The 26,884-nt window shown below is 55.2% G+C and overlaps 4 protein-coding genes across 8 annotated transcripts; 2 read left to right on the forward strand and 2 right to left on the reverse strand.

Annotated features, from left to right (window-relative positions):
* Positions 1-74: 74 nt before the first annotated feature.
* Positions 75-12,454, forward strand: NXF1 (nuclear RNA export factor 1). Of its 2 annotated transcripts, none has more exons than XM_078057888.1 (21): positions 75-298; positions 3,700-3,883; positions 4,101-4,254; positions 5,015-5,098; positions 5,205-5,309; positions 5,406-5,486; positions 5,603-5,672; positions 5,817-5,905; positions 6,033-6,140; positions 6,288-6,397; positions 8,217-8,253; positions 8,552-8,620; positions 8,701-8,756; positions 8,868-8,975; positions 9,078-9,136; positions 9,248-9,363; positions 9,481-9,523; positions 10,098-10,170; positions 10,882-11,064; positions 11,908-11,968; positions 12,088-12,454. In XM_078057888.1, exons 1-21 carry the CDS (start codon positions 223-225, stop codon positions 12,124-12,126), a joined length of 1,905 nt encoding a protein of 634 aa, XP_077914014.1. In that variant the 5' UTR covers positions 75-222; the 3' UTR covers positions 12,127-12,454. The 2 variants fall into 2 exon arrangements, with proteins under 2 accessions (XP_077914014.1, XP_035978052.1); XM_036122159.2 differs by lacking the exon at positions 75-298 and adding an exon at positions 1,346-1,523.
* Positions 12,455-12,469: 15 nt separating this feature from the next.
* On the forward strand, positions 12,470-13,725 carry TMEM223 (transmembrane protein 223). The gene is made up of 2 exons (XM_036122182.2): positions 12,470-12,894; positions 13,284-13,725. The coding sequence occupies exons 1-2, from the start codon at positions 12,597-12,599 to the stop codon at positions 13,574-13,576; spliced, it is 591 nt and encodes a 196-aa protein (XP_035978075.1). The 5' UTR covers positions 12,470-12,596; the 3' UTR covers positions 13,577-13,725.
* Positions 13,726-13,812: 87 nt separating this feature from the next.
* TMEM179B (transmembrane protein 179B) lies at positions 13,813-16,232 on the reverse strand. Its single transcript, XM_036122181.1, has 5 exons — positions 16,078-16,232; positions 14,836-15,023; positions 14,617-14,751; positions 14,366-14,444; positions 13,813-14,166 (listed from the first exon to the last, which is right to left on the reverse strand). Exons 1-5 carry the CDS (start codon positions 16,171-16,173, stop codon positions 14,005-14,007), a joined length of 660 nt encoding a protein of 219 aa, XP_035978074.1. The 5' UTR covers positions 16,174-16,232; the 3' UTR covers positions 13,813-14,004.
* A 31-nt stretch (positions 16,233-16,263) lies between these two features.
* On the reverse strand, positions 16,264-26,615 carry TAF6L (TATA-box binding protein associated factor 6 like). Of its 4 annotated transcripts, none has more exons than XM_036122165.2 (12): positions 26,490-26,615; positions 25,630-25,743; positions 23,968-24,127; positions 23,423-23,509; positions 22,324-22,474; positions 22,132-22,182; positions 21,568-21,662; positions 20,268-20,342; positions 19,905-20,125; positions 19,469-19,601; positions 17,236-17,364; positions 16,264-17,103 (listed from the first exon to the last, which is right to left on the reverse strand). In XM_036122165.2, exons 3-12 carry the CDS (start codon positions 24,112-24,114, stop codon positions 16,333-16,335), a joined length of 1,860 nt encoding a protein of 619 aa, XP_035978058.1. In that variant the 5' UTR covers positions 24,115-24,127; positions 25,630-25,743; positions 26,490-26,615; the 3' UTR covers positions 16,264-16,332. The 4 variants fall into 4 exon arrangements, with proteins under 4 accessions (XP_035978058.1, XP_035978055.1, XP_035978054.1 ...); XM_036122162.2 differs by having other exon boundaries at positions 25,684-25,743; positions 26,490-26,609; XM_036122161.2 differs by lacking the exon at positions 26,490-26,615 and adding an exon at positions 26,275-26,362 and having other exon boundaries at positions 25,684-25,743.
* Between the last annotated feature and the right edge of the window lie 269 nt (positions 26,616-26,884).

The following is a 26,884-nucleotide window of genomic DNA, read 5'->3' on the forward strand; positions in this document are numbered from 1 at the left end:
CACTGCTCGGTACCAGAACTGAGGCTGGGCTGATGGCTCTAAGGGCCAAGCTTTGGGCCCTATGCACACAGCTGCCTCCGGGCAGGGAACACCCAGGTGCAGCAGCACTTCATGAGCATGGAAACTTCCCTTCAGAGGGGGAAGCACGACCCCAGCATGGGTCCCTGATTGGTGGCAACTTCCAGGATCATCTCCAGCAGTATTTGTACCTGTTTCAGCTGCATGCTCCAACCAGCTGGCCCCCATTTTTCCTTGAGCTGGATGACACAGGAGCTCTGCCTGCTGCCAGGAGTGAAAGGTGAAGAACTTGTTCCCAGCTCCAGCTGAGGCTCTTGGTCCCCTCCAAGCCCCTCACCAAATCCAAGCCAGTCACAGGAGGATGGAGGAGAAACCTGCCTGGAACGCCCACCCTCCAGGGAGGTTAATACACTTCTTGGTGTTACTCTGAGGTTACTGGGGTCCCCCGACATCTCACACACCCCAGAGGAAGTTCAAGCTACAGAGAGAACAATCACAACTCTGAAAGCTGACCCTAGAACTTCCGGGGGGGGGGGGGCAGTCTAGGAGAACCTTTGTCTTTTCTAGCCCAGGCATTTTACTATTTCCTCTCTCCCAGGCCTCTGGTCAGCAGGTGGTCTTGCTTGCATCTTCACTGCCCAACTGACACAAGCTGTAGTTCTGGTACAGCACCTCAGTGGTGGATGGGGAGGTTGTGAAGACAATTGCTTGTGAAAGCCAGAAAAATGGTCTGTTCATTTGACATGGCAACTCTTCTTGGGAGGATGCATAGATCGGAAATTCATTTATTTCCCAAGTGTTTGTTGAGTTCTTGGTACATGCCAGGCAGGGTACTGAGCCAGGAGCTGGAGAAAAGTCACGAATTAGTGAACATCCCTGCTCTCTTGGGGTTTACGTTCTAGTTTTTTGTTGCCTGATAATCCATCTTACGGACGAGGAAAGCGTGACATATATCGGCTACTGGCAAAGGGCTGGGCTGAGAGATTCAATACTGGCTGTATAACGCTAGGGGGTCTAAGAACCATCACTCCCCCTCCAAGGCCCGGGTCTCCCCTTCCTCGGAAGCCCTTCGTGCGACCCCCTTCCCCATTCCTCTCGGAGACTTGGGCTGCAGCAGCTTGCTCTTTGCTCCAGCGCTAGCCCCGGAGGTGCTGGCGTAAGACGAACCGAAGAAAGGCGGCGGGGCGGGCAGGCCCCAACCCTGGGGTGGCTGGGCGAGCGCAGGTCTCTGGCGGGACCAGGAGCGGTTGAGCCCCGCCCCCAGCGCGGCTGCGAGCCGAGCGCGCACGCGCAGAGGGCCGCGCTCCTCAGGCGGCACCGCCCACCACCGGGGGACGTCGGCGGCGCGCGACGTATTTCGCAGGATAAATGCGGTGGCGCCGGGGGTAGGAGCGCTTCGGCCGGGGCGCTTTTGGGCGTTCGGACGTTTGGTGGCGTTGCGGCCCGCGCCTGAGCCGGCCCAGCTTCTCGCTGTGCCATGGCGGACGAGGGGAAGTCCTACAACGGTCAGTGCTGGCTCTCAGGGCGGGGAGCGAGATGATCTGGGGCCCAGTGGGCGGCGCCGGCCTAGGCCGCAGCCCCGGGGCGGGAGGCCGCGAGAGGCCAGGCGTCCGCGGGGGGCGTCGGCGGCGCGGGCCGGGGGCAAGGCCCCCCGCGGGCCCGGCCGCACTCGAGGCTGGGAGCCCGACGTGTTGACGCGGGAATCCTGGCGTTGCGAGGAGCTTCGGTTCGGAGCAGGCGGCCTGGCGGTGGGGTGGCGAGATTCCTTTGAACTTTGTGGGTGGTTGATGCCTGTCAGTTCAGTTTGGCGGCCAGACTCTTCCTTTAATGTGAGTCGGTGCCCTTCTCATCGGCTACCTGTGTCCTATTTTCCACCGCGTCCAGTCTCTTGCCCCGCCTCCCCTGCGGCCTTGGCTTTGGCTTTAAAATTTAAACCTCCACACCAACGCGCTGTATCCGAACACTACGCAGGGTTTTTGTCCAGAGGAGTGGTTAGGAGCACATGACAGCTGAGGTTTGAGTTCTGAGTTGTCTTCCCCACGCTTGAGTGAATTCCACTCCCAGGCCTCATTTTTCTATTTTCCTAAGAAGGTAGCGATTGTACTTATTTCCTAAGTTTGCCCTTGTGTATGTTAAACGAGTTTATTCACATCAAGTGCCTGGAGCATAGTGCCTGGCCCTGGAGAAAGTTCTCAGTGTATATTAGCTGTGCCTGCTATTCAGTTTGTTTGTTTTTCTCCTATGGTCGTTTCTTAAGGTTCATTGTTTGCAGAGTGCTAGGCATGAGGCAGACCTTTTTGGGAGTCATAGACCTTTTTTTTTTAGAAGCCATTCCTACACACCACAGGATTCAGAGGGTCCTGTTCCTGGAGAGCAGTCAAGGACAGTTGGCTAAGCTCCCTAGTTGCCACTAGAACCTGAATCTTAGAAGTTGTCTCCTGAGTTAAAAGGCATTTCTGGGGGTGCCTCTGTGGCTCAGTTGGTTCAGTCAGCATCTGCCTTTGGCTCAGATCTTGATCCCAGAGTCCTGGGATAGAGCCCCATGTCGGGCTCTCTGCTCAGTGGGGAGCCTGCTTCTCACTCTCCCTGCTGCCCCACCTACTTGTGCGCTCTCTCTCTTTCTCTCCCTCTCTAGTAAATAAATAAAATCTTTTTTTTTTTAGGCATTTCTGGCCAAGGAAATAAAGAGCCCGCTCCCAAAACTTCAGGGTGTCAGTTTGAGAACAAGAATTTTTTTTTTTTAAGATTTTATTTATTTATTTGACAGAGAGAGACACAGCAAGAGAGGGAACACAAGCAGGGGAAGTGGGAGAGGGAGGAGCAGGCTTCCCGCGGAGCAGGGAGCCCGATGTGGGGCTCGATCCGAGGACCCCGGGACCATGACCTGAGCCGAGGGCAGATGCCCAACAACTGAGCCACCCAGGCGCCCCGAGAACAAGAATTTTAAAGAGGGACGGCTGGGTGGCTCAGTCATTAAGCGTCTGCCTTCGACTCAGGTCATGATCCCAGGGTCCTGGGGTCGAGCCCACATCGGGCTCCCTGCTCCGCGGGAAGCCTGCTTCTCCCTCTCCCACTCCCCCTGCTTGTGTTCCCTCTCTCGCTGCGTCTCTGTCAAATAAATAAATAAAATCTTTTAAAAAGAAAAAAAAAAAGAATTTTAAAGAAGCCAAAAAAAGAAGTTTTAAAGAAACCCTTAAATTGATTATATTTATAACTGTATGATGTTTGTACTCTGTAGGCAAAGGAAGCATTGTTTACTGAAAGCTGATGTGATCGTTGTGATTGATTGATTTTAGGAGATGTGAGAGAGGTCCCCATCCAGATTTTGAGAGGGGTTAAATAGATTTGGGAGGCCAAGAGCAAGCAGATTTCAGGTGACTTTTCAGTTGCACACTGAGTCCATATTCCGCTCACACTTCCACATTGTGCTTCTCTTCTCTGTAAGTTCCAGTTTCTGACTCATTTTTCTAAAGCCCTGTGTTGTCTTCCAGTAATGTTTCCCTCACACTGCCATGCCACAGAGAGGGTTCTCTCTCTCAACAGACAGAAGTGTGCGTGGAAGTGGGCTTCGTGGTTGGTGTGTATGTCGTTCTATAGCACAGGCTGCTGGAGCTGTGACTGCCACAGCAGGGTAGCTGGACTAGCAACGTGTCTTCTGATTGATGTCGTTTTTAACCCCAGAGCACGATGACCGTGTTAGTTTCCCTCAAAGAAGAAAGAAAGGCCGGGGTCCTTTCCGGTGGAAATATGGTGAGGGGAACCGTAGGTCTGGAAGAGGAGGTTCTGGCATCCGGTCTTCCCGCCTGGAGGAAGATGACAGAGATGTGGCGATGAGTGATGCCCAGGATGTTCCCCGAATACGACAGTAAGTGACCAGTTGATCTGGTTTGATTTTAGTGACCCATTTATTTATTTAGCTCTCTACTGCCCACACCATTTCTCTTCCCACCTGTACAAGTGAGAGATGCCAGGGCCAGCTTAATGGGCGAACAGTCTTAGCTGCAGTCCTGACAGCAGTGTGGGAAGCCTTTGAGAAGACATTCCTAGTGTTTGTGGACATTCTGTTCTTTGCTTCCCCACAGCAACCCCTATCCTTCCCGACCCAACCGTCGAGGTGACAGTTGGCATGATCGAGATCGCATTCATGTTACTGTGCGGAGAGACAGAACTCTTCCAGACAGAGGAGGGGCTGGTACCAGTCAGGATGGGACCTCGAGAAACTGGTTTAAGATTACAGTGAGTGTCTGGGGCACCTGGGGGGCTCAGTCGGTTAAGTGTCTGTCCGACTCTTGATTTCAGCTCAGGTCACGATCTCAAGGTCATGAAATTGAGTCCTGTGTCATCTTTGTGCTGGCCATGGAGCCAGCTTGAGATTCTCTCTCTCTCTATCCCTCCCCCTCCCTCTGCCCCTTGCCCCTTAAAAAAAAAGATTACAGTGAGTGTCTGGGGAAGTAGATGCTGCAAGGGAGAGAGGGGGCTGGGCTCAGAGTGAAGGTCTTTACTTTTCACATGACAAAATCGATCTTCTCAGCTGTTTTCTCCACAGTCAGGTGTCCATCCTTTCTCCTAGAACACCTAAGAGCAGGTTCAGGAAAGGCATAGAAGAGGACAAGCAGGATTGCGGGGGGGGGGGGGGGGGCACCATCTAAAGGAAAACATGATTAACTGGTTGGGAGGTAGAGGAACTCCTCTGAATGTCTCCATGTGGGTCAAGCCGATCATGGGGCTTGGGATCTCTTAAGTCCTCTGAGGGGCGGGCCAGGTCTGAATCATATCTTGAAACTTTTAGAACCAAAAAATTTTATTTTCTTGAGGAATACTAAGTTTAAATGGACAGAAAGGAAGAGGGTAAGGAGTCTGACTTGAGTAAAAAAACTTTTAACTGGCCCTTCCTTCAGGAAATGTTGTGAAAGTTGGCAGAAGATGTGAAAGGAGCGCTAGATGCGTCTGCTGGCCAGCCTTTGTTACATATTGTTCCCTTTTCTCTTTCATCTAGATTCCCTATGGCAGAAAGTATGACAAGTCATGGCTCCTGAGTGTGATTCAGAGCAAGTGCAATGTCCCTTTCACTCCCATTGAGGTGAGAGAAGGCCTCTGTGGCTGCTGGGCACCAAGGAAGGTCAGGGGCCAGCTGGACCAGGGGCCCTGGGCTCCAAGTCTCATGCTCTTGTTTCCTCTTTGTGCAGTTTCACTATGAAAACACACGGGCCCAGTTTTTCGTGGAGGATGCCAGCACCGCCTCTGCGTTGAAGGCCGTCAACTATAAGATTGTAGATCAGGAAAACCGAAGGGTGTGTATGAAGGGCCTGGCTTGGCTGGGGGTAGGTCTTGATCCTGCAGCTTAGGCTTCCCTGGGATTCACCCTGCCCTCCGTGTCTTCCCTGTAGATATCCATCATCATCAACTCCTCTGCCCCACCCCATTCGGTACAGAACGAACTGAAGCCGGAACAAGTCGAGCAGCTAAAGGTGAGGCAGGCTCCTGTCATGTGTTTCCGCTCCAGTCCTCCCACTTCTTGCATCCACAACCCTCCACACAACCCAAGTGAGCCCTTGACCCCCAACCCCTTTTCTTTCCCCTGTAGCTGATCATGAGCAAACGATATGATGGCTCCCAACAAGCGCTCGACCTCAAAGGCCTCCGTTCGGACCCAGGTAGGACCAGTAGCAGTCATTCTCAGGGAGGTGGAGGCAGAGGGGAATCTCTCGGGGGGGGAAAGTTCGAGAATGGTTTGGTACGAACTCTGACCTGGGAAAGCCCTCTCAGACTTGCCTTTCCTTCCTTTCTGCTTCCTGAAGACTTGGTGGCTCAGAATATCGATGTCGTCCTGAATCGCAGGAGCTGTATGGCGGCTACCCTGCGAATCATTGAGGAGAACATCCCTGAGGTGAGGCCTTTGTCCTGTTTTGAGACGGGAGGAAGCAGGGTGCGGTAGGTAGGATGGGGTCGGGAGGCAGCTGTGTCTCTTCATTCTTTGCTGCCGGTGCTTCCTCTACACTCTTCTCCGCCCGCAGCTTTTGTCCTTAAACTTGAGCAGCAACAGGCTGTACAGGCTGGATGACATGTCCAGCCTCGTGCAGAAAGCACCCAACCTGAAGATCCTCAACCTCTCCGGAAACGAGGTGAGACCTGAGGGCCTGGTTGTGTCGTGGGCGGGGTGAGCAGAGGGCTCGGGCAGGAGGCTCGAGGAGGGTGTTTCGGGGTTGGGGATCTCGCCGGCTCTCCTCACCAGGATCTCCTGCCCACTGTTTCTCCCCACCTCTCTGCAGTTGAAGTCTGAGAGGGAGTTGGACAAGGTAAAAGGGCTGAAGCTGGAAGAGTTGTGGCTCGACGGAAACCCGCTATGCGACACCTTCCGAGACCAGTCCACCTACATCAGGTCAGTTGTAGCCTCTGTCTCCCCTCCTGGGGACCTTCACCCCCCGGGAGGCTGAGCTAATGCACCCTGACCAGTGCCCGTCTGCAGGAGATGTGCAGCCCTGAGCTGGAACCACCTGTCCTTTGGGAGGATCACGTGTTCCTCCCTTCGTCTGTCCGTGTGTCCCAGCTTGGCCCCGAGGTTTCCTTTCCTTTCTTCTCACCTGACTACCTATTTGCTGTTCTGTGGTCTTTCCTCTTCCCGAACACAGCCTTTTCTAGAGTCTCCCTACCCTACTGTTCCAGGAAGGGCATTTCCGGCTTTCTACCACGACCAGGGCGTGTCTTGCATATACGTCCCATACATGGATCTGCCTTGTGCCAAGAGCCTGGTATCCCTGGGCCGAGAAAGGCCTCCCTCCCTGGGACTTGCTGTTGATGGGCCTTCCCTTCTTTGTCCGGTGCTGGCCCCTCTTGCTGTTTTGCCAAGAGGGACTCTTGTCACGGTCCACGTGCCCAAGGCCGTTGCCTGGGCCTTCCCCCTCGTGCTGAGGTTGAGGCCTCCTCGGAGCTGGTGCCACGCACTCTGTCTCTCTTGCCCAGAGCTGTGAGCTGGGCCCTCCCTGGAGAAGAAACCTGGGTTCCCCAAGCCATGTGACTAGAGCCGGGGCCCCGCCAGCAGGCGAGGGAAGCCCAAGGCAGGCGCTGGGCGTGGAGGCCACGGGGGCATAGACTACCGAGGAGACACAGAACTGACCCTCTCAGGGGGCGTTGCCCCGCCCTCACTTGCACACCTCACATCGCCCTGCTTGGCCCCGGAGGATGGCTGGTTAGCCAGAGACGGGTAAGATTCCTCAGGGAAGGAACAACCTAAGACAGGCACAGTCGCAGAGGGGCCATCAGGAGAGAATTTGGGGGCCAACAGAGGTGGGGCACAGACCCTCACCCCCCCAACTTTGCAGGGGCCTGAACCCTCACCTCTTCTGAGGGAGGTCTCCTGCCCCCATGGCTGCTTCGCTTCCCACGCCCAGCTCAGATCGGGACCCAGGTAGCAGACAGAGACCTGGCCAACAGCAACTGCCCTCCGGCTGCAGCAAGAATTTGTTTTTCGTCTGTACCTTGGACCACGGGGAAAGGGGCAGCCGAAGGAAAAGGCTGTGTTGGGTGTCTTCTTCCCTTTTTTCTTCCTTATTTTCCTGAATGCCTCTTTGCCTTATAGTTCTTTCGCCTTTTCTTTGCTTTCTCTTTCTTTTTACTCTCTACTTCTCTCTGTCTCCCCATCTCTCCCTTGCCCCAGCCCCATCCTGCCTTCTCTCTCTCTCTTCTTTTCCTTCCTTGTGTTCTTCCTTCACCTCCCCTCTTCCTGAACCCCCCGCCTTGCTCATCTCCCTGCCCCAACATCCTGTGCCATCCCTGTGGTGTGTTCTGGTCTTGGCCATGGCCAGACCGGGCAGAACTGATGGATACCTGTTGAGGCAGCGGAGCCCCTGGGCTCCCACCCCATTCCCTCCTCCCGGGGCTGCACAGGTGAGTAGGTGGAAGGTAAGGGGGGCAGGGAGGGGAAGGAGGTCCTGGCTTAAAGCCTGGGCTGGGAGTGCTGCTCTGTGGCGCTCGGGTCAGGCAGCAAGAAGAGAGTCAGCCTTCAAGGCGGTCATTTCTGGGTGCCCCGGGTGAGGTGGGGAGTGGGGCCTCTTTCCCCAGAGCTCAGAGGCTGGGGAGGAGTGAGAGAACAAGCAGGATGGGGTGGGCGGTCCCTTGGGCTTTGGAGTATTTGCTCCTAGAGCAGCTCAGGAGGCACGGTGGCTCTGAAGCATCACTCACTTCTGTCCCGTTTTTGACAGCGCCATTCGAGAACGATTTCCCAAATTATTACGCCTGGTAAGTCCGTAGCTCTTTAAATTCTTTTCTAATGAGCATAGGCTCTCCCACCCAAAAGCTCTTGCCTCATGTGTGTTCGTATGACCGTTAATTTGGAGACAACGAAGACCTTTGAGAATCTGGCAAAGGCTATAATCCTTCTCAGAAAAAGGCTCGTAGACAAAAGTTGCCTCTGTCGGGATTCCTGGATCTTTTCCGTGTGTCCTTGACACTTGATCTCTGACCCCTCATTCCTAGTTTGCCCATCTCATTACTCATCCAGCCTTTTCTCTCTGGTTACGCTGTCGACTTCCCACAGGATGGCCATGAGTTACCTCCGCCAATTGCATTTGATGTTGAAGCCCCCACAATGTTACCTCCCTGCAAGGTAAGAAGGGGGCAGCGCTAGAACTCATGTCGGGAGGAGAGGATTGGATACGTGGTCCTGATACCCGTGTGTGATTCCAGGGAAGCTACTTTGGAACAGAGACCCTAAAGAATCTGGTCCTGCACTTCCTGCAGCAGTGAGTATGCAGGGTTCCCCGAGGCTGGGGAGCAGTGGGTGGGTCCCGGCACAGCTCCCTCTGGGGAGCCAGACCCGGGAGCTCAGACTGTCCCTTTTGTGTTCTACACAGGTACTATGCGGTGTACGACTCTGGAGACCGGCAGCGGCTCCTGGACGCCTACCACGACGGGGCCTGCTGCTCCCTCAGCATTCCCTTCACGCCCCAGAACCCTGCCCGGTGAGTGTCCCCGGCCACAGCCTGCCCAGGACCATGCAGGCGAGCACCTGCTAGCCCACATCCTGCTCTGACCCCTGCCTCCTTTTCCGCTTCTTCCTCTAGAAGCAACCTGGCCGAGTACTTCAAGGATAGCAGGAATGTGAAGAAGCTCAAAGACCCGAGTAAGTGTGCGATGTGAGCAGAACAGGGTGGGAAAGGGGGGCGGGCGGGACTCGGTCACGGGGCTCAGGAGCGTGCGGCAGCCCCTGACCTTGGGTTCTCCTCTCCCACAGCCCTGCGGTTCCGGCTGCTGAAGCACACACGTCTCAATGTCGTCGCCTTCCTCAATGAGCTGCCCAAAACTCAGCACGACATCAACTCCTTTGTGGTAGACATAAGTGCGCAGACAGTAAGCACCTGTTTCTTGCCCACAAAAGCCGGAACTGAGGAAGGGCAGTTACGAGGCCTGGGGGTCTCCGGCTCTGGCCGGGAGCCTGCATGGTGACAGACACCTCTTCTCTTTCAGAGTACGTTGCTGTGTTTTTCTGTCAACGGGGTCTTCAAAGAAGGTAAGAAGCTTTGGAGTCCCGAGTTTGCAGAGTGGGCCCTCCCTCAGCGAGATTTTTTTTTCTCAGCACTCTCAGCTGCTTTCCTTCTCCGTCCCTGACCTCCTCCTCTTCTGCCCCCAAGCCACCTTCATGAGGCCTCCCCTCCCCACCCCATGTTTGGGAAATGGGACAAGCCTGAGGATTAGGAGGACACAGACTCTGGGGTCAGGCAGGTCTGGGCTCCATTCCAGCCTCGGGCCCATGGGTCTGTGGGCAACTTACGTTATCTCTGGGCTTTGAATTCTTTATTTGTAGAAGGGGGTTGGTAAGAGCCATCTCACAGCCGTGCCGTGGGGAGTCGGCGCAGCGCCTGACACAGGAGCTGACGCATGGGTCCTCTGGGTGGGCTAACGCTGGTGGTAGTTCGCCCTGCCCTCCGACACTCCTCTTCCCCTCTCCTCCTCTATACACACATAATCATCTGTCTGGTCTGCTTCAGTTTAGTTGTATCCAGTAAGACCAGGATTGGAGAAGCTTTTAGTAAACTTGAGGTGTAGCTGATTCTAAGGGGTCGTTGCTGTTGTTAACATTACAGTGGACGGAAAGTCTCGGGATTCTTTGCGAGCGTTCACCCGGACGTTTGTCGCTGTTCCTGCGAGCAACTCAGGGTGAGTGTGTGGCTTACCACACGGGGTCCCAGTCCCAATCCGTGGCCAGCATGTGGGAATTGGTGGGGGGTTGCGAGGGGGGAGCCGGTCCTCAGGAAATGTTCAGAATTTCAGGAGGAGGCTCTCACAGTGGTGGTGAACTCGGCTCTGGAGCCAGACTGTTTGGGTTTTTCATCTGGCTGCACCACTTCTAGCTAAGAGCAAGTTTCCTCATTGGGAAACTAACATAAGCTACTTACTTCTTTGGTCTATTGTGAAGATCAGTGGGAATAAGAACTTCCCTGAGTTGGGGGAGAATATGTAACTCTAATGTTGTTTGGCATCTGCCCCCATACATGGGTTCTTAGGGGCGTAAGGAGCGTAAATGATAAAAGGTAATGACCAAGGGGCGCCTGGGTGGCTCAGTCGGTTAAGCGGCTGCCTTCGGCTCAGGTCATGATCCCGGGGTCCTGGGATCGAGCCCCACGTCCGGCTCCCTACTCAGCGGAGAGCCTGCTTCTCCCTCTCCCTCTGCCTACTTGTGCTCTGTCAAATAAATAAATAAAATCTTAAAAAAAAAAAAAAAGTAATGACCAAGAGTGGGGAGGGGGACTTGGTGGGTATTGAAAGAATCTGTTAAGTGTAAAAGTGTCAAGTGTGAGAACAGGAATAATGTTGGGAAGTTGAGGTTAGCTGTCTGGCCAGCTGTCTAAAGTGCTTTTTGTCCCGAAGGCTGTGCATCGTGAACGACGAGCTGTTTGTGCGGAATGCCAGCCCTGATGAGATCCAGAGAGCCTTTGCCATGCCTGCACCCACCCCTTCCTCCAGTCCAGTGCCCACCCTGTCCCCAGAGCAGCAGGAAATGCTGCAGGCGTTCTCTACCCAGTCTGGCATGAACCTTGAGTGGTCCCAGAAGTGAGTACTGGGCATGTGTAGGAATAGGGGTAAACAGAGGTAGGAGTGGAAGTGAATAATGAGTGCTGCTGACATTTTAAAAGCCAAAATTTAGGGGTGTCTGGGTGGCTCAGTCGTTAAGCATCTGCCTTCGGTTCAGGTCATGATCCCAGGGTCCTGGGATCGAGCCCCGCATCGGGCTCCCTGCTCAGCGGGAAGCCTGCTTCTCCCTCTCCCACTCCCCCTACTTGTGTTCCCTCTCTCGCTGTCTCTCTGTCAAATAAATAAAATCTTTAAAAAAAACAAAAAACAAAATTTATAAATATGGTCCATAAAAAAATTTGGCCTATGCCTAAATCAGCATAGCAGAATTTTTTTTTTTTTTTTTAAACATTTTTTTTTTTTAAGATTTTATTTATTTGACAGAGACATAGCAAGAGAGGGAACACAAGCAGGGGGAGTGGGAGAGGGAGAAGCAGGCTTCCCGCCGAGCAGGGAGCCCGACGTGGGGCTCGATCCCAGCACCCTGGGATCACGACCTGAGCCGAAGGCAGACGCTTAACGACTGAGCCACCCAGGTGCCCCCAGAATTTTTATATACTATTCTGCAACTTGCTTTTTTTGCTTATCCCATGGATGTCTTTCCCTATCATTATAAAAATTACCTTAGTCTTCTTGATAGCTACTTAATACTCCTTTGTATCCAGTAGACCAGTGAGAAGACATTTGGATTTTTACTAATTTTTCATTTGTAATCCATAGTGCAAGAGTGTATGTAATTGTTGGCACACATGGGTGAGTGTTTCTCTAGGAAGGATTGTGAAGTGGCGTTCAGTGAGCAGGGTGCTCTTCCCCCCACTCCAGGTGCCTTCAGGACAACAACTGGGACTACACCAGATCTGCCCAGGCCTTTACTCATCTCAAGGTAAGTTTTGGGAATTCAGTAGCAAGAAGGCCAGGGATCTCTGGGCCTTGAGACGGTCAAGCCAGCTGGGGGGAGGGGGAAAGGGACTGGCTCTACTGACCTTTTCTTTTTTTTCTAAGGCTAAGGGCGAGATCCCAGAAGTGGCGTTTATGAAGTGATCTGTAGCCGTGCCCCAGAAGCAGCCCCCTGTAAAATAGCCCTTGGATATTGATGTCTCCTTGTCGTGGCTGTCGGCTCTTGTCTCCTCCTCTCTGGCCCCCAGGCCACCCCGTGACTGTGACCGAAGAGGGAGGGCTGCTGGATCCCTCTCCTCACCTGCCTTCTGGAAGACTTCTGGGAGACTTCCAGGGGATTGAGCCTCACTGGTGCCAGGAAGCCAAAGCTTACTTTGTAGAACTGACACTAAACTCCCCCGAAGGATTTAGGTGCTTTGTGTACTTAACCCCAGAACCCGCCGTACTTTTTAAGATAAAGAGTGATATTGTATTTTGTGTCACGGTGCTACATTGTTTTTGCCTCGCCCCTGTTGGGGGGCGGGGCCCCAGCCACCAGGGCAGCAGGCCTCTAAGCTCGGGGGCGGGGCCGCAGGCCGGAAGTCCCGCCCTGGAAGCGACGACGTGCTGGGGCCATGGCGGCGCTTGGGCGGCGGTGGACTGTGCGGCTGGTGGCCGCACTGCGGCCCCTGCACGACGCGGCTCCGTCACGGGACGTGCTGCTCTTCCAGCACGAACGGGGCCGCTTCTTCGCCGTCCTCGGGCTGTTCTGCGCGGGCCAGGGCGTCTTCTGGGCGTCCCTGGCCGTGGCAGCCTTGGCCCGACCCCCGGCCCGGGCGCTGCCTCCAGACGCGGAGCCCGCAGACCGCGGCCGCTTGGACCTGCGCTCCACGCTCTGGCGCTACGGCCTGGCCGTCGGCTGCGGCGCCATCGGTAAGGCGCGGGCTGGCTTCCAACACGGGGACGGGGGGCGGCTGGACACGACCCTCCCTGCCCCGGCAAGGACAGTGCGGGGCTCCCACGCACTTCTCCACGCTGGAGTTGGAGGCCCTTGAGCCAAGCCCTCGGACAGGCCTGGGGTGAGGTTTGCCTCTCACTCTGCGAGCTTGAGCAGTTACACCGCTCTGACCCGTCTCGCCCTTGAAACGGGGGTGTACATGAAGGTTGTTGGGGAGGAAGGACGAACACAAGAGCCGGGTAGAAGAGGAGCTCGGATTAAATGTTAACTATCATCACAATTTTTTTAATTCTGGGCCACTGGAAAGGTTGCTGCTTAGCTCTTCAGCAAAAACCCCTCACCGCAAACTTTGGTCTTCCTGCAGGTACCCTGGTACTTGGCGCTGGTCTTCTCTTCTCCCTCCGTTCTGTGCGTTCAGTGATGCTGCAGGCTGGAGGGAAGCACGTGACCCTCACCACTCATGCCCCCTTTGGCTTGGGTGCTCATTTCACCGTCCCTTTGAACCAGGTGTCCTGCATGGCCCACCGTGGTGAAGTCCCTGCTATGTTGCCTTTGAAGATCAAAGGCCGGCGCTTCTACTTCCTCTTGGACAAAGCTGGACATTTCCCCAACACAAAACTCTTTGACAATACTGTGGGGGCCTACCGCAGCTTGTGAAGAAACCACCTTGGGTCGCTCACCTCTCCCAGAGGGGAATAAAAACTGAACCTTGGAGATGGGGTGACAACCAAGGGCAGGACACAAGGGGGCCCAGGGTTCATGAGCAGCAAATAAAAGAGCAGTCATCCCAAGGGCAAGGGACAGAACCTCTGACTTTTGTTCCATATCTGTTTAGCTCTGTCCTCCCATCCACCTGCCTACAGTGCTTTAACACCAAGAACTCAGTACCAAGATGAAGGAAGAAAGTAATATAATATTCTGGTACAAAAACAGCTGTAGGAAGAGAGGTGGAGGGGCCTATCATCATGTTTCCCTCGTGGAGGGAAAACAGGCTCCCAGCATAAACAGGGCCATGAGGGGGCAACAGGATTGTAGGCACTTGGGCACAGAGTCTTTGGCTGCAGGAAGCATTCTTTGGTTACTCTTCAGGAATGGGAAAGGCGTGGCCCAACGAGAGCATCTGTCTCAGAGCTCCATTCAGGGTCGCCCCGCTCCAGAGGCCGGTATGGGGCGGCTTCGGACTTCCACTGCACCACCTGAAGCACCAAGACCACACACCACAATACCAGATTCACCCAAGAAGAGGTCTGTGGGAGACAGGAACAGGAGTGTGAGGAGTGTGGCCATCTCAAACCCAGTTCCACCCACAAACCACTATTCTCTGTTCGCGGTCAGGTTGAAAGCCCTTCAGCCTCTCACTGGAGAGCACCCTTAACAACTACAGATGCTTATAGGAATCTGTGGATCCCTGGGTTTCCACCAGTCTTTCATATCCCGGGACCTCACTTCAGCATTGTGTAGGTTGGAGTAAAACTGCAGGGCGGTTCCAGGGGGTGTCCATGCAATTTTCTGGGCTTCAGAGCAGCTGTGAGGTCAAAGAGATGGTGGTGAGAAAGGGAGGATATACTCCGAACACACCCATGCCCAGGTGCCCTTCAAGGTGAGAGCAACTGACAGGGACAGAAAGGGGGTTATAGCTCCCCTCTGCAGAGGGAAGGCAGTCAGCCCCAACCGGGGCTCCCTCCCTCTTCCATTACCTAATTGTAATGTTCAAGGAGATGATGGATTTGCAGAGAGAACGGGTGCCAAATCGAAGGATACAGGCAGCCACTAAGACCAGGAAGATGGCTATAGCTGAGATGACCAGTGCAATGCGGAGCCCTATGGGACCTCTATGAGGAGGGAGAGAGGAAGCCTTGTGGTTGAGGTGGGACTTCTCCCAGCTCAGCCCCCCACCCTCAGCGCAGGGCAGTCACCTGTGGGAGTCCTCGATGCAGCTGCTGTAGACCCAGAAGAGCAGAAGCAGGAGACAGTAGAGGGCCAGGAGGCCAGAGACCCCTGCCACAAAGTAGCAGAGGGATGGGGCCGAGGGTTGAGCTAAGGCCGGGGAGGAGCCATTCAGGGCGGCCACACCATACAGCGGACAGCGGCCACTGAAGGAGCCCTGTGAAGAGAAGCTGCTGAGTCCCACCTAGATTTCAGGTTAGAGCCTCGGCGCAGGCTCATGGCAGGTGTGAGGGATAGCCTAGGAGAGGGCTACCCTAGGAGGTTCTCTCTACACTGTCAGTTCCTGTTTCTGGGCCTGATGGAGAGGGCCTGCTGGGGAGGTCAAACCTGCGGTGGCCACAAGGATCAGGAAATAGGCGGTGGTTATAAAGGATAGTGAGCTTCGGAGAGGCCTCACAAGTTCTGGTCTCCCCTCTGCAGAAATCCTAGAGTAAAACCAGAACTTGTGTAACCTTCAGCTATCTCCGGTGTTTTCTCATCTATTAAAAAAAAAAAAAAAAAAACTCCTACCCGGGGCACCTGGGTGGCTCAGTCGTTAAGCATCTGCCTTCGGCTCAGGTCATGGTCCCAGGGTTCTGGGATCGAGCCCCGCATCGGGCTCCCTGCTCCGCGGGAAGACTGCTTCTCCCTCTCCCACTCCCCCTGCTTGTGTTCAAATAAAATCTTTAAAAAAAAAAAAAGTCCTAATAGTGCCTACTTTATAGGGTTACATGAGCCTGTGTTTATGAACACGACTGCCTGGTTGGGGAAACCCTTGGGCTTTCCGTGGGCGTCTCCTACATGGCTGTCTTGTCATTCACACACACTGGGCTGCAATCCTGCGGTAGCCTGGTCATCTCCGCTACACTAAGCTTTATTTCCTGGCGGAGCTCGGCACAACAGTGTCTGATTTAACGGATGAAGGCAGGGCCTGGGCCGAATTCTGCTGCAGAACCAGTGTGAGGTTATGCAGCCGGAGCCACCAGGCCGGGTTATGTCTGCCGCTGTCAGTCACTCCTGAGGACTCGTCCTTTCGGCGAGGAAACGGCTGTGAAGCAGAACCCCGGCGGGCGGAGCCACAGAGCGCGATCGGCGCCGATGCATCCCGGCCGCAGACCGGCGGCCACCCGCTCCCGGGAGCAGCGCGACGGGACCAGCCCGGCCCGGCCAGCAGAGCCAGCACCCCCGCCCCGCCTCGCCTCCCCGACCCCACGGCCGGCCCCGCCCCGCACCTGGGTCCGGGTCAGCGTCGCGGCCGCCACGGCCCCGCACAGGAAGGCGGCGGTGAACAGCAAGAGCTCGAAGCGCTGCAGCCAGGGCAGCGCCATGGCACCCCCGCCACCAGGAAGGGTCGCCGCGGCAGCCAACCGCCCAAGCCCCGCCTCATCCGGCGCGACCCACGAGCGCGGAGACGTCACTTCCGACACGGGGCTTTATTTACAGAGGCGGGGGGCGGGGTGGGGGGGAAAGACGCAGGGAGGCACCGTTCAGAGCGGCAGGTACAGCGAGTAGTCCGAGAGCGCCCAGCGGCGGGCCGGCCGGCCGGTGCGGCCGATCATCGGCAGCTTCTGCACGTAGCGGGAGGCCGGGCTGGGCCCGTACGGCGCGGGGAAGGCGGTCTGGAAGAGGCGCCCGCGGCACCGCCTCCCGGCCTGCCGCCCGGCAATAATAAAGCGGAAGTGGGGGGCGCCGCGCGGGGCGAAGCGGCTCTTCTGGAAGACGTCGCGGGTGCCGGCGCCGGGCCCCTGCTGCCGGGGCGCCCCCCGCGCCCGGTGCACGCGCGGCAGCGGCCGGCTCTCGGAGGCGGCGGGCGCAGAGGCCGACGCGGGGCCGCCGCCGCGGGGGCTCTCGTCGCCCTGGGGGCTGACCATGGCGTTGGCCGTCAGCTGCGGCATCTTCCGCACCGAGTCCGGGGCGGCCGCCGGCTCCTTCTTGTCCCCGGGCGGCCGCGGAGTGGTGGGCGCGGGCTGACCCGTGCCAAAGCGGGTGGCCAGGCTGTCCCCGAAGAAGGCGTACAGCTCCCGGTAGATGTCCGCCAGGGTCACCGATGGGGAAGGGTCCTCCGGCCCCGCGCCTCCCGGCGGCAGCGGGAGGACAGACCCAAAGCCTGGCTCCGCGCTGCCCCCGGAGGGAGACTCCTGCAGAAGAAGGCTGTCCCAGGGCAGGTCGTCGGAGCGCCGGCACCCCCTGCCGCTTGGGCCCCCCTTGTTGGGCTCTGCCGCCTGGGCCTTCATCTTCAGCAGTCGCTCTACGGCCACCTGCAAGAGCAGAGGGACCAGGATAGGCAAGAACTAGGAGGAACCTGGGCCCATCAAGTTTTCCAGAGTAAGGCAGGTGAGCTGCTGAGCTCAAGCAGGGAAGAAGGGAGGCTGGAAGGCGCAGGCACTCACCAGAATGGCTCCATAAACCTTGTGCCCATCTGCTTTAACCTGGGCGTTAGAGACGGAATAATCATCTAGCACAGCCTGCAGATTGGTCCAGTAAGTGGACAGGTGTGGGTACAGGACGCGTTCCACTGCCTGGAAGGGAGAGAAGGCAGGCAGTAAGCACCTCTTTGTTGCTTATTGCCTCTCAAGTACCCTTTCCCATGAAAGACCTACTTTTATCTCCGATACGAAATTAGCTTGGCATATTCAGCCAGCATTTATTTGGAACCCACTGTATGCCCAAGCCTTTGCTAAGCACTGGGAATAAAGGTCAGGTACAAAAACAGTATAAAGTGACCCAACTATCACTGACCTGTAGGACAGAGGCTAAGAGGGTATATATAAGTAATGCCCATTGCTAACAACAGACACATTTAATTTGCCAACTGCTACCCTATATGGTCAGTAGGCAAGTATTCTCGCTGAGATGTAAACTGGGACTCAGTTCAAACCACCTGCATAAAAACAAACAACTGATCAGAGACCTGGTCTCTGATTATGTATCAGATTTTAAATCCTGTGATTAATTTTCGGGAAAGCAATTAAGACTTCACAGAGGAGGTGACCTCTGTTACGCCGTTGGTCATCCACAGCCTACGGATCTGAAAATGTTAACAAATGGGTGAGTTCCTAGAGAAATACAACTTACTGCTGACTCAGCTATAAAAACTTACATTCTCTAACCATAGTAGCTAACCAACCACAAATAAAACACTTTGCTAAAATTTACAGACAGTCTACAGATATTCAAGGAAAAGAGCATCTCAGTCTCACAAAAACAAACGAGAAAGAAGTGCTCCCACCCTACCTCAGTCTCTAAGGCCAATATAACCCGGATACTAAAACTCTACAAGGACAGTACATGAGAAGAAACTTATGATTGATTTCACTCGTGAATATAGAAAAATCTTTTAAAATTTAGTAAACCCAATAGTATACAAAAAATGCCTTATATTCCAATAAAAGATTTAGATTTTTTAAAGTCTATACTATAGCCTATTTGAGTCTATACACAGAAATGTAATGATGGTTTACTATTAAAAACCCATAAATACGGGCACCTACGTGGCTCAGTCAGTTGGGCTCTTGGTTTCCACTTGGCTCAGGTGGTGATCTTGGGGTCATGCAATGCACAGTCTGCTTGAGTGCTTATCCCTCTCCCATCCCCTCCCTCTGCCCCGCTCTCAAGTGTGAAAATGCTCTCTCTAAATAAATAAAATCTTTTTAAAAATCCATAAATACAATTAATCACATTAACAGATAAAAGCAGAAAAACCTTAGGATCAATTCAAAAGCTACTGAAAAAGCATTTGATAAAAATTCAACATAAATAATAAAACCAAGAGTATAAAACAATATGAAGTAATCTTCTTAATCTGAGAAAGGATATCAATAAACACAAGGTAAACATCAGTATAAGTGGGAACGTTATTAGCACTTCTCTTATTAGAAATGACACAAGGATGCCCCTTACCATCACATGTAAAATGATATTAGAAAAATAAAAAGAAATTAAAGGCATTGGGTTTAGAAAAGATGAAATAAAGCCGTCATTATTTGTACCATATGATCTACATTAAAAGCCCAAAAGAGGGGCGCCTGGGTGGCTCAGTCGTTAAGCGTCTGCCTTCAGCTCAGGTCATGATCCCAGGGTCCTGGGATCGAGCCCCGCATCGGGTTCCCTGCTCGGCGGGAAGCCTGCTTCTCCCTCTCCCACTCCCCCTGCTTGTGTTCCCTCTCTCGCTGTGTCTCTCTCTGTCAAATAAATAAATAAAACCTTTTAAAAAAAAAAAAAAGCCCAAAAGAATGAGGCACGTGGCTGGCTCCGTGGGTAGGGTGTGCAACTCTTGATCTTCGGGTCGTGAATTCGAGCCCCATGGTGGATATAAAGATCACTAAAAATAAATAAGCTTAAAAAAAATAATACAAGAAGAATTGAGGGATAGTTCCTTAACATGACTAACATAGTACGGGCAGGAATTTTTGAAGTGGGGATATATTAGTATCTTAATTTTTTAAAGGATAAGACATTGATACACAGTAACGCTATCAACTAGCCTGGCCTCAGGCAAGAACTCCATACGCGGCAGCAGCAAGCACAGACCATTTTTGTGAGAAAAGACACACAAACACTGTTTTTCTAATTACAAATGGGAGCTCTTATGGCCCTGTCTGTGGGAAAGGCCAGGGTCCTCACCTTCCAGCCAAGGGCGTGCAGCCCCACCACAGCCCCGTAGTGAGAGCAGAGAGGCCGCACAGGGTCTGCCAACACCTTCTGCAGGGAGAGCAGGATCTGCTGATAGAGGCCGCTCACGAGGTCCCCGTGGGTCCTACGGGGGCAGCAGTCAGTCAGAGAGGAGAACGGAGCACGGGGCCGCCCCATCTGACTCCAGGCAGAGCACGCGGAGCACGCGGCGGCCTTTGGCGCCCTGGGGTCAGCCAACAGGGTCGCGCCATCCCTTTATAAAATCCCGGGGTGCCACAGCGCGGCGACCGGGAAGCTCTAAATGGGAAGAGGCTCCCTGACCTCGCAACACAGGGCCTCGCAGCCAAACACGACCCCCCGCCCCGGACCACGAGCCCCTCCGCGCTGCGGCAGCCCCAGCCTTTGCTGGGCCAGGCCCAGTGGCTACCAGAAGATGTGGCTGAGCAGGAGGGCAGCGCCATCCCGGAGAGTCCAGTGGTCATTCAGAGGGTTGATGGAGGCCGCCAGGGGCTCCAGGACGCAGTAGAGGACGCTGCCGACCAGGGAGCGGACGTAGGGCCCCAGGCACAGGTGTGGGTTCCGAACCAGGCTCCGGGCCACTTGCAAGAGCCGATGCAGCTGCTCCAGGTCGTGGCTGACGGACTTCACCTGTTTGCACGGGCGCTGGCTGAGGGGCACACGGGGGGGCGGGCAGGAGCCTGCCGCTCTGCTGGCACCTTCCACCAGCCCTACCCGGTGCTGGGTCGTGTCCCCGCAGAACCTCCTCCCCTGCCCCAGCCTGGTCACTCACCCCACTGACCACATAGACAAAGTATGGCAGGAGGGCCGCGATCTTGGAGTTAGTCTGCAGGTCCTGGAGAGCAATCTGAAAAGGAAGCAGCCAGACTGCACTGGGTCCACCGGCCCCAAGGAGAAACGGACATTTTTTAAAGGATGCCTGAGTACTTCTGTAGTAAAATTGTACACGTTCACACTCTTTGATTCAGCAACTGTACTTCTATAAATTTAACCCACTGTAAGAAATACCCACTCACACACACACCCACTCCCAGCCCTGTCTGTGGCAACACGAAACTGAATACACCCGAGATGCCCCACACGTTTTTAACTGAGAGAAGCAGCTGTTCTAAAACCAGATGTTTACTGTAATACCACTTTGCTTTATTCTAGAGTAACCACAGTTAAAACATTAAAAAAAAAAAAAAGGTAAGTTGTTTCCATTGGAGACTCACTTTCCAGCTTGTATGTTTTTACTTTACAATCCTTCTATAATGAACATGCTGGTATTACTTTTATAAGCAGAAAAAAAGAGAGTTAAGTAAATGAGAAAAACCGTCTTAGCCCTGAATCTCCGCTGTGACCTCCAAACGCCTCTGGATAAAGCTCCTGTGCTCAGGTGCTGCGGGCAACAGGCTGGCGAGGAAGGAGCTCAGCTCCCAGGCCCTGCGTCCAGCCATCTGCCCTGGGCCTGGGGACCGGAGCCATGCTCCTAAGGCAGGCCTGTACGGGAGGGACATTCCCAGTTTTGCCGGGAGAGTGGCAGCGACAGCCAGACACGTGGAGGAGTGGAGAAGGTAAGCCCTCCAGGAGAGACCTCATGCTTGAGCAGACCGCAAATCAGCGCTGCCCTCATTCTGGACAGGTCGCGTCCGGCAGGCCCCGCGGAGTCCCAGAGGGGGGCGGAGTCTCAGACCCGGGCAGCCAGGCACCCTGACCTGGCTGCCTCTACTTCCTTTCTCTCCCTCTCACGTCCAGGCAAATGCAAGCTGCCAGGTGGCTGCCCCCCACCCACCCCCGTGGCCGCAGGTTAATATACACGCTAAAGAGTAGACTCTGGAATTAAAGGGGGGGTACTGACCACATGAGCCCCCAAAATGGCCCTGCTGAGTTGCCCGTTCCCCGGAGAACGAGGTTCCTGCTAGAGTGGGAAGAGGAGTCAGCCCCGGAGGAGGGCCAGCCTCCGAGCACAACATCCCCACTGGCAGCAGCTTCCAGCCGCATCAGCCGGGTGGTGTGGAGTGGACAGGAAGCAGGCATCTGAAAGAGTTTCGGGGAACTTGAAAGCTGGACTTTGTGCCCCACTGGCTCACCTTCATCAGCTGTGGGTCGTCCCCCAGCACAGCCCGGGTCACTTGCTGGTAGTACTTGAGAAGGTCATCAGTCAGCGAAGACACAGCGCTGGGCACTGTGCGGGGATGGGCAGGAGGTGGTCAGGGTGGAGAGCCCAGCCCTCTCCCGGCCTCCCCGGCCTGCTCTCCCTCACCCCCCTACCCTCCACCCTCCCCACCAGAAGCCTTTTCAGACAGGACTCCCAGAGCACATAGTCACCAGCTCCTCGGAGCAGCCTGCTCGGCCCTGACCTTGGAGGCTTTTCACACCTCCGTGCTCTCTACTCTGCCTCCCACCCGGCCTCCACTAGGCAGATTCCTGCTCGTCCTCAATCCCAGGGACCCCAGCTGCCCAGACTTCTGTGCTAGCATCCAACACCCCGCATCATGACTGGTTCCAGGTCTGGGCTCCTATCTCCAAATCCGAGCCCTCTGGGCAGGGACGGTGCCACTCAGAACCGGGCATCGGTAAATACTTGTCAGATGAACAATCAGAGGTACAGGGGCACCCCCACCATTCCCAAGGGGAAGTTCAGAGCCCCTTACCTGATCCTTGTGGGGCCAGGTTCCCTTTGCCATCTAGGTAGGAGACATGAACTAGAACCAGAGCAGAGGGCTGGGTCAGCCTGGGGTTCTGCCTGTGAGAGCAACAGCCCCCCACCCCCCCGGGTCCTGCTCCATCCACCAGCCAGCCCATCACCCCTCCTCTGACAACCCCATTTGTGTCCCTGGCCCTACCTCTCACAGCTGTCTCGGCACAACCTTTAGGGATGTTGGTGGCCAGGGCCAGCTCCACCAGGTTCACCTCTCGGTCCTCAGGAAAGTAAAGCTCACCCTCTCTGGCAGGGCGTAGGGGCAGCGCCTCCTGGGATCCATAACCACACACAGCCTGAGCAGAGAGGAGCAGAGAGCATGCTGAATCCACGGCGGGAGAGGCATTCTACCAACCAGGGCAGGGGGTCTACACGTGAGGCAAGTCCAAAAGTCCCGAGAATGGGGAGATGTGGGAGGCCTCGAGCCTACCGCTGGGAATCTGGCTGGAGCATCCAGCGCTCACTGGGTCAGGGAGTAGAACGTGGTCCCTCCTCCCTGATTCGTACGGGCTGAGCCCCACACCCCTATGCCGCCAGTCCTCATACTCACCCTACTTTGAAAACACGACTCTCTTTTTTCTTTTTTTTTTTTATAAAGATTTTATTTATTTATTTGACAGAGAGATAGACAGAAGAGCACAAGCAGAAGGAGTGGCAGAGGGAGAGGGAGAAGCAGGCTCTGCACTGAGCAGGGAGCCCGATGCGGGGCTCGATCCCAGGCCCCTGGGATCATGACCTGAGCCAAAGGCAGACGCTTAACCATCTGAGCCACCCAGGCGCCCTCTTTTTTCTTTTTTTTAAGTAGGCTTCATGCCCAACATGGGGCTCAAACTCACAACCCTGAGATTAGGAGTCACGTGCTGTACTGAGTGAGCCAGCCAGGTGCCCCAACACTACTCTCTTCTAAACATGACCTTCTTCCCTCAAGTCCCTGCCCCACAACAACTATGCAGGACATTTTAATACCCACATTTGTGCCCAGCCTCCTCCTTTACCCAGAATGTCCCCCCCCTTCCCCTCTCGGCTTAGTCTAATGCAAGCCTCCGTTCAAAGCCTGCCTCCAGTCCCAGCTCTTCCAAGAAGGCTTCCCTAACCTCCGGGCCCCCCAGCACCTATCCTGTGGTGGCCACGGCCACCTTATGTGCATATTTGGTCTTCATGTCTCTCTCTGCGGTGCCAGCCCCAAGCTGGGCACGGAGGTGGATCGTGCCAGCCGAGGCCTCCGAAGCCTGTGCTCCACTCACCTCCACACTGCTCCATCGGAGAGCCCTGTTGAAATCCTCGACGGTCAGCTTCCGCCGTTTGGTGTGTTTCATGAATTGAGAGCTATTCTGGGAGGGGAGAAACAAAGTCAGCGGACAGGAAGAAGGGGGTGTAGAGCTCCCCCAGGGAAGAGAGATAGCCAGGAGGCAAAAAGGACACCAGAACGGAGACCAGAAAGCCTGGAATCCAGCGCTGGTCTTGTGCAAACAGCCCTCGATGTAATGTTCCCTCTCTGTGACCCAGCTGCTCACATGCAGAATGTGAATATGAATGGGGCCTGGCCTGCCCGGCAGGGCTGTTCACAAGATGGGCACGTGAGGCAATGCTCAGCCAGCACTCTGTTTGCCCAGAAGCCCCGCTGGCTCAAAGGGGAACTGGAGAGGGCAGGGACTGCCTCCGCTGCGTTCCCTCAAAGCACAGAGTAGGGGCGGGCCACATACCTGTTTAATACATCCCTGCGGGAGGGGGTAGCCACCGGGAGGGACAAGGAGAGTTGGGAGGGTGCCGGGAGCGAAGGGGAGCGGACCTGGGTGGCCTCTCTGAGCCGGTAGCACACATCCTCCGCGAGCAGGGCCGCCACCTCATCGCTCAGCTCCAGGCCCGTGCTCTCCGCCATGAGCCGGACCGACTCCCGAGGGATCTCCACGAACCGCCGCTCCTCTCGCTCGGACATGGCCCCGACGGAGCTGGGAGCCAGGAGAGAAGGTTTGAGAGGCCTCCGCAGGCCCCCTCCGAGCCCAGGAGCCTGACTCAAGGCCTTCTGAGCCAGGCTCGCTGCTCTTGCTCCAGAATCCCCGAACAAGGAGCCGCAGAGGCTCTGAGTGTCTGAGACGAAGCGCAAGAAACAGACGAGCTGGGTCAGACAGGAGTGCTGCCTGCGAAAGGACCTGGCCTTGGGGAGTTCGCAGAACGGGGCCCCAGCCGTGCCCTACCACTTCCTGAGTCAATGTGGCCGAGGTCCTCGTCAGCCTGAGCCCTGGTGTCCCAACCTGTGAAACACAGGCAATCGCCCCCGCCCTCCGTAACTCGTAGGGTTGCTGTGAGGACAAAATGAGCTGGGGCAGGAGAAAGCCAGGGACTAGAACGCCACCCAAATGGACGATGAAAGATGGAACCATGGTCAGTTACAAGTAAAAACTTCATGTCTTCTTCCTCCTGATTCTTGCTACGACCACGACCTATTAAAGCTTGATGAAAACAGTACTTCTCCCTTGCTCGAAAACCTCCAGTCCTACCCACTGGTTCTAAAAGAAACTCTAAACCCCCCAGCTTGACATTCTGTGTTTGGTCCCAAATCCCCAGAGCTGTTCAAGCCGATCCCTCCTCCCAGTAAGACCAGCCTAGTGTCTTCCAGCCTGCCTTGTGCACCACCACCAGTGCTCAGGCTGGTCGGCCTCCCCCTTTACCCCAAGCCCCCACCCCCTCCCCTTTGCTAAGGCAAATCCAGGCTGCCCCGTACGGTCTTCCTGCCCGTATGCCACTGGGGACTGTCAGGCTTTTAGCGGCTGGGCTTTCTGCCCATGTGCCCCGTCTTTCCCAGCTTGGCTGCGAGGCCTCTTCCGTTCACAGGATATGGCAGAATAAGAATCCAACAAAAACAGAGGCCGACGAAGGACTCCGACAACTTACACCACAATTAGAAGGCAGGCCCACAAGGGCCAAACTGAGGCATCAGCACCACGGGCAGCAAGGTCCCAGTTCCAGGGTGACCCACCCAGGGTCTGCCCCACTACTCCTCTCTGGCGGGGCTCACTGGGTCACCAGTGATCTCAGGGTCCCTAGATCCATCGGGCATCCTAACCTGGCCTCCCGCATTCCTCCCAGTGGCTCCACATGGCTCTGGAATAAAGAACAAACCTGGTTCCCAGGTCGTGCATGTCCACTGACTTCCGCAACACCTCTTTCCCTCTTGTGTTCTGCATTCCCACCATGGCCTCTTTCCATTTCCCCCAAAACACCTGCTATCAGGACGTTCATACACTGTTTGCTCTACTTGAAACACTCTCCTCTTCCTCTACCCCCAATCTCTTTGTCTAATGGACTCCTAGCGGCTCCTTCAGATCTCAGTTCAATGTCACTTGCTCAGGGAAGTCTTCTCAGACCTCCACAGTGTCCCGGTACTTTGCCTTCAAAGCAATTATCACAGCTTGTAATTATGTATCTGTGTAACTTTGTGATTAACACCTACCTCCCCACTAGATTGTAAGCTCCACACCAGCTAGGATCATGCCTGTTTGCTCACCTTTGCATCCCCAGCGTCGGGCACAGTGTCAGCACATAATACGCCCTCAATGAACACTTGCTGCAAAAACGAATAAAGAATAGCTATTTTTTTCTAAGCACATGCAACGCCTGAGGCACAGAGCTAAGTGCTTTATATGGCTTATACTTCATTCTATCCTCATTAACAATGAGATAGGTATTATGTAAGTACTGCGTCTATTTCACAGCCAAGGAAATCAAAGCTCAGAGAGGTTAAACGTTCAGTGACTTGTCCAAGATCACCCAGCGAGCACTAAGTAGGGAGCAAGGGCTCAACTCTGGTTCCTGATCATCAGGAGTGGCGGGCTGTGTGGGGAACAAGGCCTGGATTCCCAGCCCGGATTCTTGGCGTTGGAGACCCGCCAACGGATAATTCTGAAGTTTCTGTTTCCCCGTCTGTAAAATGGGAGCATGAAGTCCTGCCCACGCGGAAAGCGCGGAGGGAGTTTCCTTACTGTGTGCCCACATGAAGACCCACAAAGTCCGGGCTCTGACCAAGGTCTCCCCCTCCTCAACCTCCTCCCTGCACCCTCAGCCACTAGCCACACTGGTAAAGAGCGTGGGAACTGACCGCCACCGGCCTCGGGGGCGCGCATCCTCCCACCACGCCTCGCTTCATCCCAGATCCAGAAGTGGCGGGGTGGGGTGGAGGAGGTCAGGGGTTACCGAACTTGGGTCACGTGGTCAGCGAAGGGGGCGGGCCCCCAGCGGAGTCGGCCCTAAGACCAGTGAGTGCGCGGCCCATAGCGGGACGGAGAGTCCTCGGGCCTGCTCGGGCCTGCTCACCTGAGGGCTCCGGCGCAGCGAAAGCGGCTACCGAGACGGCGGTGGAGGCGGCGGCGGCGGCGGCAGCTCCCACTTACCCTGCTCACCCTAATTCCCTCTCTCTGAGCCCAGGCCCCACCCTCCAAGAGCACAGCCAATCGGCGAGCGCTTTGCGAAGTTCCCGCCCTCCTGGGGGCTTCCGGCCAAGCGATTGGCCTCTGTGAAGGAGCTGAAAAGCATCTGGGCGCAATGTGGGTCACGTGACGCCGAGGAGTCGGGCTTCTTAAAGCAACAGCTCTTGAGAGTTTTGCGAGTAGGTACCTATGGTTTGGCGTCTGTTTGAAAAGCGTATTGTCAAAGAAAGCGTCCCTATTCCCTTGGTCTTGTCTGCTCCTGAGTTTCAGGGCATTTGCGTT

Source organism: Halichoerus grypus, chromosome 11 (genome assembly GCF_964656455.1).
Source record: "Halichoerus grypus chromosome 11, mHalGry1.hap1.1, whole genome shotgun sequence".
NCBI lineage: Eukaryota > Metazoa > Chordata > Mammalia > Carnivora > Phocidae > Halichoerus > Halichoerus grypus.